Source organism: Oryzias melastigma, linkage group LG15, assembly GCF_002922805.2.
Source record: "Oryzias melastigma strain HK-1 linkage group LG15, ASM292280v2, whole genome shotgun sequence".
Lineage (NCBI taxonomy): Eukaryota > Metazoa > Chordata > Actinopteri > Beloniformes > Adrianichthyidae > Oryzias > Oryzias melastigma.
In genome coordinates, this window is record NC_050526.1 from 6,291,195 (window position 1) to 6,304,607 (window position 13,413).

The window sequence follows — 13,413 nt, forward strand, 5'->3', positions numbered from 1 at the left end:
CATAAATCCAGTGTCTAGATCTGCGTTCCCTGCAGCATTTTTCACTTGAAGATTGATCTATTGAATTTCCTTATCGTCTGGCTTCCTCCAAACCCTTTTTAAAAAGCCTTCAGCTGATTCAAAATCCTGCAGCCAAAGATGCTACGATAACTGAAAGGCAATATCACAGGACTTCAGGTTAAACTTCACTACTTTGGCCATCGGCTATAACAAAATATAGTTTGAAATTCGTCTTTTCTTATACAATGCTCATTGTATAAAACTCGTGATGTCACTTGCTGTAGTTTCCAAAAACAGAATGGGAAGCAGAGCTTTCAGCTATCAGGCACCTCTCTGATAAAAACTGAGTTCTCTGCTTCTCTTTTTGAGGCAAATTTCTATTTTTAAGGCTAGGCTTGAAACTTTTCTTTGATTGGAAGGGACCCTGAGCCATGTCATGCTGTTTTATGCTAAATATACTATCCAAGGATGTATTGGACATTGTTTCCAGCTTAGTTGACCTTCTTTGTTTTTTATATAGACCTCAGTTTTTTGGTATGTTGTTCTGTTCATTTCTGAAGCTCAATTCTAAAATTGCTGAGACAACAATCTGACCTGATTTTAAATGGATTGGATCATGACCACTGAATGTATATGAGTACTGTGGCCCCGCCCCCTAAGTACCCATTGGTTCCAAGAAGCCAAAATCCCATGTACTTCTACTAAGTAATAGACGGCCATTACTCAGTCTAATTTTAACATGTTCTTAAAGATCGTAATTTTTTGAATTCTTTAATAATCGTAATCTTTTTATCTGTAACCATTAAAGTTATAAATTGGAAAATCAGATGCCTTGATTAACAAACATGGTCTCAAGTCAAACATTTGATTGACAGATTCTTCCAAGCCCACTTTCAAGTGGTAGGGGTGTGGTCTTCGAGCAAGCTCACTCCTGATTGGCGAGTGGTTGCCATAGAAATGTTGATTCAGACCATAGACTGTAAATAAAGATGGACGAATCGAGTGTGACATCATCTAGTAAGCGAAATCAAGCCAAATCAGTCGCCACTTTTCCACATAATGGGAGGCCGCCATTTGAAGCCAGATGACAGTGATTGGTCCGAGTTGGTATGACTTCAAATTTCTAGAGCAACTACTGTCGCCAATTATGAGAATCCACTGAAAGCGCCGTGGGAAAATCTGTCAAACGCTCCAGGTTGGGGCCAGTGTTCACCACATGCTTTAACTGAGGCATCTTATGGGTTAGTTTATAACTTGAATAAGTTGTGCTAAAGAAAAAAAAATACAAAAAATTAGGATTAGCAAGAAGATGTTAAGAATAGGTATCCGGGCAAGAATGGTTATTCTGACAAGAAGAGTGACTGAGTAATAACTATTTCTTGATAGAAGTTGACGGGATTTTGGCTTTTTGGAAGCAATAGGCACCTCCCACTTCATCGTGAGGGGGCGGGGTCAAGCTGTCCAGTGATATAAATGTCTATGACTCAGTCCAACTAAGATCAATCTTTGCTTCCTGACGATTTCTAATTCATGTTCATGAAGCAAAAAACGGCGACTAAATTGACTTGTTGGAGCAGGAAGTAAGTCATTTTGTGACATCACACTCACTCCATCCAGTTCTTATATACAGTCAATGATCATGACACATAGGCTGATTTGACCATTTCTAATGGTTGTTTACTCTCCTTTTATGGCACCCTAAGAGGATATTGTTGAGCAAAAATAAACAAAGGTGAATATAAATTGATTGTGTATCTATGATATGATTTGCATTAGTATTATTGTGTTTTTATAGATAGCTTTTTCATATAGCAAGTTGCTATCTGATTGATATTCTGGAATGAAGCTACCTGTGTAGAGGAGGGAAGAGGTGTTTGACTGTTGGCCTGAGATAACTCATCAGCTTCATGCAATGGCGTGACAAAAACTATGCACACTGCTGTTTCGTGTGTTGTTTGTGTGTTATTACTCATTCCTGCTCTATGACTGTCACCGTTTACTCTGCAGTCCTGACGCAAGTCTTTTGTTTGCAGAGGATAGAAAAAGCGGCTTTCATCCCAAATTCGAAGTGCGCTAGCAGATCAAACAAGGAGGTCACAGTGGGCACGCAGCACAAACAGAGCAGGCAAATATAAATTATACAGTTGATTTGCTGCCGTTCAAACACAATGGCTCCACTTAAATACCACCCAGCTCCATATAAATGAAGCTTTGTGCTAACTCTGCATACGCAAAGGCTCCAGCGCAACGTTAAATAAAAAATTCACTCTAATTTGCGAGTGATGTAAACAAGTATTAGAAGATTGTGTGTCTTAGCAGCTCATCAAGAGCAGCCGAGGGTAGACTCCTCTCAAGAGAAACTGATCACATCACATCAACTTCAGGGAAATCCTTATTAAACTTTGATTCTTAAATCAATGTTTGAAGCCTTTTTTACCCAACATCCCAACATCGTGATCTCTAAATCAAACAGCTTTTGCACAAAAATGTTGTATGATTAATTAGTCCGCAGCTTTATTTCAAATCTTCCAGATATATATATTTAAGAAAAAAAATATTTTTAAATGTTGCAGCTATAAGTGATACATATAATTGAGACTGTTGCTAACTTCTTAGTGGAAAAGAAAGTGAAGGGAATTTGGGGAAAATCTAAACTTGGGTTTAAGGCAAGATTGAGATAATGAAATGCAGGAATGTCCACATCTATAGAGATTTGCCGTTTTGTTAATTTGGCAAATTTTGAAGGAGATTTTTTTCTCCTTTTTCCTTCTTTCAGTTCATTAAACAACTTTTCAAAGGTTTAGATGCTACGTTGACGTAAAAATGCTCCGGAAAACCTTAAAGTCCCACTTGAATCATCATGTAAAAGTTTTCCCAGTGGTCTTTTCATTATGATTATGACATTTTTAGGCATAATTTTAAAAATGCTGTCATTTTTTATTACATAGTTTCTGCATAGTGACAGTAGTTCATTAGAAATTCACCTCTGAGTTGTGGGAGTGGAGTAATCCTGCACTTATGTCCCATCATCTCTTTGTTTAGACTCATTCCTGCTCATGGATCTATTAGTCAGCAAGTGAATGCATCAGAATGGCGCCAATTATATTTAACAGCTACTAGCTTTTTTTATCTGCTCTTGATTTATAACAATTTGAATAAAGAAACAATCAGAAATGCAATTTTGAGCTTAATTTTCTTATCCTCCATCATGAAAGAAATGCTGCAAAAACGTCTTATAAACACCATTTTCACTGGAGTGGGTTGTTAAAAAATATAAAAAATTTGGGTTGACCCCTCTAATGCAGGTTTCTGGGCTGCATCGGAGTGATACCTGTGTGGTGTGCGATTCTCAGGTCACGCAGCAGCCAGGCAGCGCGTTACACACGGATGAGAAAAGGACGTGTGCATGAATGTGTGCACTGGAATGAGTCCAATGGCTTGTTTCAGATTTGACCCAATTACACCATTGCGTGTTTGCTCTGTTGCACAGTTGGACAGTGGTTTGATTAATGGGGCTTCAACAAAGATGTGACATTACCTTGGCAACCTGCTGGGGCGAGGTGTAATGTAAAAAAGAACAAAAACATTCTTTTTTATGAGACTTTCTGCTTTATAAAATGCGTTTCTTTTTATTTGTTTGGCACAAAATGCATTTAGAGCTTTTGATCCACTGAAAAAGTAGCAAAAAAAAGATTTTTAAAGTCTTTCAGTGAAGATTCTTAACCTTAGTTTTGTTAGGATGTGTTTGCTTCATTTATTTCTACCAAAAATGAAATAATGGCTAAAAAAATCTTCAATGCTTACCGAACCCAACACATTGGGTAAAAGGGTTTTGTTTTTGCACTAGAAGAAAACCTTTATTTTGTTTTATTTACTTCTGTTTTTGTCAAATTTGGTCCACTCCATCGGAGCAGATAAGTGCGAAGGCGGATTCTGTTCACTTTACCTCCAGCTCCCCGCAGTCGCATTCCTCTCCTTCTTCCACGTAGCCGTTGCCGCACTTCTGCCCTCCGTACAGCACTTTCACCTCCGGCATGTTGTACAAACACATACCTACTCCTTTCTCCAGACTGGCTGCAAGATCCTTCTTGCTACACGTGCTAAACACTTTTGGAAATGGATATCTGCAAGAGAAGAAAGAATAAAAACACTTACACAATATGATCCAACCACCGAAAAACGTTCGATCGGGTAGTTCTAAAGCTGTTTCACACCAATTTTATGTTCGATTTCTACTGCATGTGCTCTAGTTTAATGGATATTCCAGCCTAAACAATACAAAACCACCTCCAACAGTGTCAAAGGAGACATTTTCAAGAGGCATATCCCTGTTGGAGAGGAACAATTTAAGTAACTGACTGGAGGGAAGAGTGTAATTTTAAAAGAAAATGACTTCTGTCTGAGCGTGGAGCAAAGACAAGTCTGAAAGCATGTAATTTCTGCTGCATAAATTTCATATTCAAGGTACTACTTACCTGAAGTGCTGACTACAATATAATTCAGAAAGGGAGGAAATTGAATTTCAAATCAAAAGAGAAACAAAGTTATGGTTTGAAAGATGAAACGCTGTGATACGGCAGTAACAGCAGCAAAGCTGCAGGGAATGACCTCGCTCTCAGAGAGGAGACACATCTGAGTGTGGACGGAGAGAACAAAACCCAATTCGTAGACGAGTGGAATGACGATGTGGAACAGCAGAAGACCTGCTCTGCAGAAAAGGAATTTAGAAAAAGAGATTGCAAACTGGACTAAATAGTGCTTGAAGACTTCAAAACGGCCGTAAATGACCCAGTGACAAGACAGAAGCAGAAAGTAACAAAGGGTTTATCAACTTGGGACAAAAACAGCTCAGAGATAATAAAAGCTTTCCATCCTGAGAAACCAGAAACTCCCGAGTATCAATAGCTTCCATTACATATAGGTACAAAACTTTATCGAAATTCTAGAAAAAACACAATTGTGTTTCTTTATATCATAATATGGAAACAAATACAAACCAATTCACGCAATAAGTCATTCAAAAACATTCCGACGGATGTGAACAATACTTTGATTTACAGCAGTTACATTCAAATTTCTGCCAAACTAGCACTCATAATCATCATCTATCAAAGGAGACGTCGGCGAGCTACGTGAGAGCAGCTATAGATACAAAAATGTGGGAAATCGTGGTCTTATAGAGGAGCTGTGGATCCAACAATTCTGTATGACATGCTCAACTATTGATGCACTCATGGTATCTGGTTGGTGGTCATGTGACTCATATTATTTAAAGAAAGTGTTTCCGAGACAGTTTCCTGAAGCTTTTTTGCAATAAATGTGAATAATTCTTTAATTGTTTCATTAGGCTAATCTATTATTGCAAATCCAATTTGTGCAGTCTCTTAATGGAAACACAGCTACTGTGAGGCTTGTCATGACCACAAAGTCTGACCCCCAGATATCTCCTGCACAAAATTCCAATTTCAACCCCAACATTATACATAATAAAATATGTATATTTTTTGCATTTTTCGGGAAATCCAAATGTCCAAATTCTGCTTTTTTTCCATTTTTTTGCAGGTGTTGACAATCACAGATATGAAAAAATTATTTACAATATTACAATTAAAAAATGTTGTTTTCCGGTTCTTCTGAAGTAACGTTCCTAATTCTTACTGTAAGATAAAATGTATTTTTTCATTTTGAATTTTCTATGCGAGAATACATAATTTACAATGAAAAAAAACATACATTTTACATGCAATCGCTGTTGAAATATCTGTAAGGCAATATAAAATACAGTGAAAAATTAATTAACTCAATATTTGAGTATTTTATAGGGGTGTGTATTGATAAAACTCTGGCTGTTCAATACATATTGGAGTACGCATCTCATGATACGATACATATCCTGATATATATCAGGACTGGACCAGAACTATTTTTCATGATTAGAAAAAAAAAATCTACCTAAATATTAAAATACTTTTCATGTTAACAAAATAGCAACATTTATTTTATATAATGATCACGATGCTAAGCTTTGCAAGTACGCTTGTTCATAAATAATTAATCAAATATCTTTATGTCCACATTTTACATCGATACAAGTATCGCCAAATGAAATATCACGATATATCGCCAAATTGATTTTTCCCCTCATCCCTAGTATTTTATACAGAGCAAATATGTAAAAATGACTATTTTTTAGTATTTATGACTTTAAGGAAGTTCCCCGTTAATTTAATGCCATTTTCATGATATTACTGTTTTATGCTGTAAAAAGTGCAAGTATTTTTTTTACAATGTACCACTGATAATTGTAATATTTAGTAATTTTTATATCTGAAAAACAAATAAAACAAATTCATATTCATGCTTATGGGGAAAAACTAAACAGGATTTAATGTGATGATAAAAAATTAACCAGAAATATATAAAAATATATATATATTTTTAACAATTATATTCAGTTTTACCTTGTGAAGGTTTTAAGCTTATCTATTTATGATACAAAATGACAAATTTATATTGAAAGCTGCTCTTATTTGAAATTTATATTTGGTACGTCACGGTTTATGAGGTTGTCTATCGTCTTTTCCTTTGGGGGAAACTCAAGTTGTAGAGCGTGTCCTGCTATAAAACAGTGCATAAAAGCATCATACAGCATTTTTGTGTTTCCTGCTAGTTTAGAGCGTCATAAAAGAAACTGAAGTCTTAGTCGGACCTCAAAAAGAGGCTGTGGTGGATTCTGGGTACGGTGGAGGGGGTGCTAGCAAACAGGATTGCAGGCATGGCAGAGATATGGAGCTGGCTCAGGATGACTGAAAAGCTTGAGTTGAGGCTGGAACATGTCAAACACATACATATGAGGCGATAGACAGAGGACTTCAAATGCATGAAGGCATGACGACGGTGAAGCTTGAGGCCTGACAGGGCAGATTTGTGAATTTCAAAAAAACACATTTGTGGACGGAGATGGACAGAAGGAATGTGTAATGCTTGGCTTCTGCCTAAGGGGGATTTGGCTGCGGGAGCTACACGGATATTTCACTGCTGTTAGTTGACTATAGTAAAGGCTCCTCCTGAGGGGGCTGCAGATAACGGTGGACGCATCCACTGGAAAGGAAATCCATTTTTCCCCCGAATGAAAACAGATTTCCAAAGTACACAGAAAAACATCCTCTTCTAACAGCCACCCTTGGGTGAAAGTGCGGTCTTCAAATCTCTCTCCCTCAAAGAAAAAAGAGAAATCACCTTTAAATGTGGGCTGCTTGACCAAAAGCCAATCAAACCATATAATCCACTCCTAATCCTTGTGTCCAATCCCACAAAGAAAAGTTAGTGTGGAGAGAAATCAAGGACGGCGTATGCAGATCAAACCACTGCACACCAAGGTTATTGTACTACACATAGTAGGGGCTGCAGCTGATAAGAAAGCACAAGTTTGCTGCAGCAAACACCAATGGAGTGTCCCTAAGAGGTAAACAGTCTGTCCTCACTAAACCTTAATGGAGAAAGCTGTGACAGCTCCATTTCTTTAGGGACGAAAATAAGCTTTTGCAGGGTTGACTCTCGTAGGAAGCCCTGGCAAGATCACTAGCATAAATATGTGTTAAAAGCAACATGGATTTCATGCCATCAGTATGCATGCTGCCACACTCCGCTTGAAGCAGAGGCAAAAAGACAACACGTCTCTTTAGGGGAAACTGATTTTTTTTTTTCTTTTTTGCATGCCACTAACTTACTTTCTACATTGCATGACTTAAGAAAACATTTCATCATGTCTCAACAGTTTACAGGGTTATCCTATTACGGCGGCATGCGTTCAGATTCATTACTAAATTATTCCTTAAAGCCCTACCACAGTTTCTGCAATAGGATGAAATAGGGATGATGTGTAGTAATAGATGTAAGTCACAAAAACAAAACTATCAGACTCAATTACAGACAGTAGTTCTGGGCGATATATATGGAGTGGGTGATAGAAAAGTGTCTATCGTGGCATTTCTCCTCTATCGTTTATATCGTCTCTAAGCTAATTTGATCAATTATCACCTCAAATATATCATTAAATAACCCGACACAATTGCACAGATGTTGTCTCGTCAGTGTGGACACAAAAAATGAAGACAAATTAAAAAGATAGTCTTCATAAAAAAACTCAGTTTCGCGGTTTGGCGACGTAAAGCTGCTTTTCTTTGATTCACACGTATGCAGGTTTTACGACATACTTTAAGGTACTGACAGACGGAACAGGTTCAAGTTGTTTCTCCGAACTAGAAACAGACAGATACACCCACTTTCAGCAAAATAGGAGAACGTCTGATTTTGGATTCAAGATGTCCGACGATGAGCAGAAGACACCAATACAAGCTAGGAGGTTATTCCCACGCCGATGCTAACTCAACAAACCTTCTATCACTCAAGGACAGTTCACAAAAATCAACATATGAGATTACAAAAATAAGACATAAATCAAAGCTATGGAGTAAAGCTTTAACAAGTATTCAAACACTCGGATTCTCACAATCTGCTCCTGAAAATTCAAGTCAGAAAATTCACGACGTCCAAAATCGCTGATTCATGATCTTTATAAATACAGTAGAGTGTCATAAAATATTTATTTCTCTGGAATACAGAATAATGTTGGATTTTAAAGCTGAATGTGCTGCGCGACTTTCACCGGAACTAAACAAATCTTCAAAATAAAATGTCAGTGAAGCTTCCTGTTTTCAAAATAAAACTAGCGAGTGCTTTTCTGTCCGTTCAAAAAAATGAGACGTAAGTTCCACTCACTGATATAAGTTCTGAGAAAAAATAGCTTGAACATCTGAGCTTTAGCTCCAGTGTTTATATTGTTTTGGTAACTGTTCAACAGTTGACACATTTGATGTAATTCTTGCTGAATTTTGTGCAAAATTCGTTTTTCTACTAAGAAACAAGAAACTGTTGTGCACTTAAAAAAATATTATTACCCTAACCTAAAAAAATAAAAAAAACACATTTTTCATACAAAGTATTTTTTTTATTTTTTTTTACAAATTAAGTTTAAATACCTTTGATTTTTGGAACAAATGTTACTGTCTATCAGCCACATCTGTTCTCATTTGATTCATTTTGCTGCACTAAAATGTTTGTTTCTCAACTGTTACTATTCAATTATCTGTTACTGAAAATATTCAAAAAGCAAGGAATGACATTTTTTTTTAGAGAATAGCTGAAATTGTCATATATTGTGATATTTATCGTGCTATAAAATACTTTATATCGTGATATAATTTTTTTCCATATCGCGCAGCACTTCTAAGTATTACCAATTGATATTCCTCGAGCTCGCTTGCACGATCCAAGAGATGGATTCAGAACCAGTCTGACCCGGCGTCCAGAAAAGCAGAGCAGGTTTTTCCGTTGAATGCTGCCTGCAGCTCTTTTTTGAGGTTATGGGGAGAAAAATTTCTGCAAGACGCAAATCAGAGACTTTAAAGAAGTTCGTACGCCTTCGGCTAGATATCTGTGAGTGTCAGTAGAAAATTGGAAAGTCACTGATATGAAGTGAAAGAGATCAACTAATAAGTGTTCACTGTGATGGAAGTGACAGCTACGGTGGCCCTGAAGTCCAAATCACATTGAAAAATCACTGAATGCAGAAACACATTAAAGATCACAGTGACAATTAAACAACATACATTTTTTTTGCGTTTGTGTTTTGGTTTCTGGAATTTGTTTTAATTTCTAAAACCTAATGTTTTTTTATTTTGTGGTTTGCTTGTCTTTATGTTTTTGGGTTGCCTGATTTGTTCGTGTGATTTGCACTTCAGGGTCACTGTACACAAGCCGGAGAGATTAAGAGAATTTCAGTTGCGACTTAAAATCCAAACAACGACCACCTTTTCTTGCGGTATCACATTCAACCCCCAACGTCCTCTGCATGCACAGCTCTGGGCTGCGTGCAACAGTTTGCACCAGATCCACAGTCCAATGTGTGCATCATCACAGCTGAGGCCACAAAGCTGCCCAGCTGTCCAGAAAATTAGTTGAGCAGAAAGTGAACGTTTCCCTGGATAATATGGGTCTGCAGCCTGGCGGCCCCCTCTAAGGGTAGTGTGCTGAGGTGGAACTAATTTGGCTGTGCTCAACAGTTAAACAAAAACGGCACTGCTCAAACCTGCTCCTGTCTGTTGTGATTGTTTGAAAGGAAGACGTTGTGCCATTATTGGAGCGAGTGACACATCCAAAGATCTTTATCTCGTCAGTTCTCTGAGCTCCGTTAATAAAACAAAAAGGATAAAAAGTCAGGCGAGTGCCTAAAATCAGAAAGAACGACTCATCATTTCCACTGAATCATCTGTCAAAGACTCATCAGAGATCAATCCTCAAATAACTAAAAAAATAAACTGTATTGCTTTCCGTTCTAAGAGGAGTCTCAAACCACAGCAGAGATATTTGGATCAACTATGGCTAAAAATGTCCACAAAAAAATCAGATCCCTCGTTTCTCCTTAATGCAACCTGACTCCAAGCAGTCTCCACATGATGCAAACTGGCTTGGTTTCTGTGCAACATGAGTAATCATGGTTGTTCAGCTGAAGTGCGCCCAACAAAGAGGGGACAAAAAGGCCGATTTCAGAGATATTTAATTAAGAAGGGAATTTAAACCAAGAAAACATCAAATATTGCCCCAAAATGCTTCTTAATTTGTTACTGGGTTCCATTTAAAACAGTCCTAAAGGGGTTTAGCTGAAATGTGAGGCTTTTTTTTTGCACTCTTATCATGCTGTAAGGATGGATACAGTTTTAGGTTACATTTTTATTTGTTCAGTCAAAGACAAGATAAATTTATTATATTTTGCGTTAATGTTATGCTTAGTGGTGTTGAGGTTTTCAGGCACTTTTAAATTGACCTGTTTATTTAAGTCAATGCTTTTTTTGGCTCTTTTTAACAGTTTGAGCTCTTTAATGTCACAGTTTGCCTTATTTAAATGGCCTATATCATACAAAATCAACTTTTTTGAGCTTCTCAGTGTATTATTACAACAGAGTATTAAGGCCAGTTTAAAAAAAAATAATTAAGTCTTTAAATCTTGTAAATTTACTAAAAAAAAGTAGTAACTGACTTTTTTCTTTTAAATTTACAACTTTACACGTAAAGTCGTAAAATTGAGTTTTTTATTGTTAATTAATGACTTTAAATCTCATGAATTTACGGGTTTATGCATTTTAAAGTTGTGTATTTACTTTTTATCTTGTAATATTACTTATTTTGTTTTATTTTGGTGATCTTAATACTCCGTCATATATTATAATGTTAAGTCCTCTCAAAAACCTCCTCCAAAGTGGTATTTTTCTCCATTCACGCATCTGAGCATCCTCTAAAACCCACCTGAGCACCAGCCCCTCCCAATCCTCATAAATGATTGGGTTCTCACATTGTGGTGTCACAAAGTGGGGAACAGCCCCTTCCAGGAAGAGTCTGCGTTGCCAGCACCGCCCCCAGGCTAACACAAACACACATTTTCTACGCAGAGTAAACGGCATAAAGCTTTCACTTTATGTTGTTTGTTTTTGTGAGTGACAGGTTGACGAGGTCAGCTCTAGGATGATGTCATGAAATGGGCGGCACCCACAAGGAGATCGAGGCATCTTACTTCCGGGTAGGAAAATTAACTTTTTGACTACTCCTCATTGATTGAATAAAGCTTAATTTTCTTTGTATGTCCTCCACTATAAAAAAAAAAAAACATGTAACAGGAACATGTTAAAATGCAAAAAAGAAAACATTTTAATCGGAGTTAAGCTATGTCTGAATTCCTTCCCCCTTTGTAGTGCTGTCTGAATCTACAATTCCTAAATCAAGTAACCTAAAAATTTCCCAGAAGTCTTTGCAAAAAAACAGTGTGCATTGATGCTCACTACCTTGGTAAATATAGACCCCAATGCAAAATTGAATATTTTTTGTGGAAAAAATGTGTTTAAATACATTTTTTTTAAATCCACATTTTCATCATCATGCTTCTATTGATTCGATTTTCACTTTGTGAAATCAGTAACGTCATATCCACCACTTACAAAAAAAATAAAAGTGGTGAGCATGCTGTCTGAATTCCTTTTAAAATCCAAGGCACTAGATGTTTTTTTTAGTAGTTAGTTATTAGGGTGGGAACTTTGACATCGTCTAATGACTAGTGACTGTTGAAGTAAGGGTAACAAAAGAGGCTAAAAGTGTTAGCAGGCCACCAGCCTGACGTCAGATGCTCCCCTGCTGTCCAAAAAAGATGCAGTGCAGACTGACAAGCATTTAGTCTATGCTAAGCTGGAGAGACACGCTTGACCTTTCTGCAAATGTCAGGCTGCAACATCGGTGGAGGATTAAACAAAAGGAGAGAGGAAGAAAAAAAAACAAAACACGGCAAATTTACTGCTAACATTTACCAGCTCCAACCGTAACCAGGCCTCCTGCTCCTCATATAATGGCATCTTCTACCTTCTTACTTAAAAAAAAATAAAAAGGGACACAACCTCCCCTGTATCGCAATGACAAATGATATTCACGTCATTGTGAAGTCTGCATCTTGTTCTGCAGTTGTCGCTCCAGTCAAACCAGAAGGAATGTTTTGGTCATTACAGAAATACATTTCCACCTTCACACCTGCATGTTCTGTCCACGGCCGCTCAAGCCTCCCTAAATGTTAAAAATCCAGTCTTTGTAGCTGATGAGCGCGCCTTTGTTTTGCGTGCAATGATTGCTTCATAGTCATCTTTCTAAGGTCTGCCTCTCACTCCCACCACTATCACCGCCGACTTTCTCTTCCTGTATCGCCACCGAGAGAGATAAAAGCCAAATGTAACAACATCTTCCTCGCACTGCCCGCCTATGGAGGCATAAAGCACCTCTGCAGATTTCTCTCTGTGTGTTTTGGCCCTGATTGCAGCTGGCATTGTCGCTGATAATCACATCATTTAGATGCAGCCTGTTCGCTCCTACATTAGCAAGTCTGGGCTTGGAGTATGGAAAGGAGACAGTCAACCAACAGCAGCAGTGCATCTGTGGACTGAACATTCTGGTGACATGTAGGGTCAAAGGAGCTGCTGATATGAAACATTACACCAGATATCTGACATAAGAAATAGGTTCTGGGTTTGTTTGTGTAAACGGTAAACAGGAAAAAGTGAATTTGGGCTGATAGTTCAGGAAACTCAATTTAAGATAACAGAGTTACGCTTAGATTTAGTTGAAATTGTCCCTATAGGAACGTTTGCTAAAATAAACGTAATTCTATGAACATTGTGGCTCAAAACTGATTTGACACAAATATCTAGACCAGGGGTCGGCAACCTTTAAAAGTATAAGGACCATTTGGGCCCATTATTGACTGATCAAAGCCTAGAAGGAGCCGCATGGACTTCATGACCCTACTTATTGTTTTTTTGT

At 37.5% G+C, this 13,413-nt stretch overlaps 1 protein-coding gene across 2 annotated transcripts in view; it reads right to left on the reverse strand.

Moving 5' to 3' along the window:
• Nucleotides 1–13,413, reverse strand: part of adam12 (ADAM metallopeptidase domain 12) — a 114,240-nt gene that overhangs the window by 28,762 nt on the left and 72,065 nt on the right. For both annotated transcript variants that reach the window (XM_024298044.2, XM_036215516.1), the window contains exon 12: nt 3,947–4,124. In XM_024298044.2, coding sequence (XP_024153812.1) covers nt 3,947–4,124 — 178 coding nt within the window. The remainder of the gene's footprint in view (nt 1–3,946; nt 4,125–13,413) is intronic.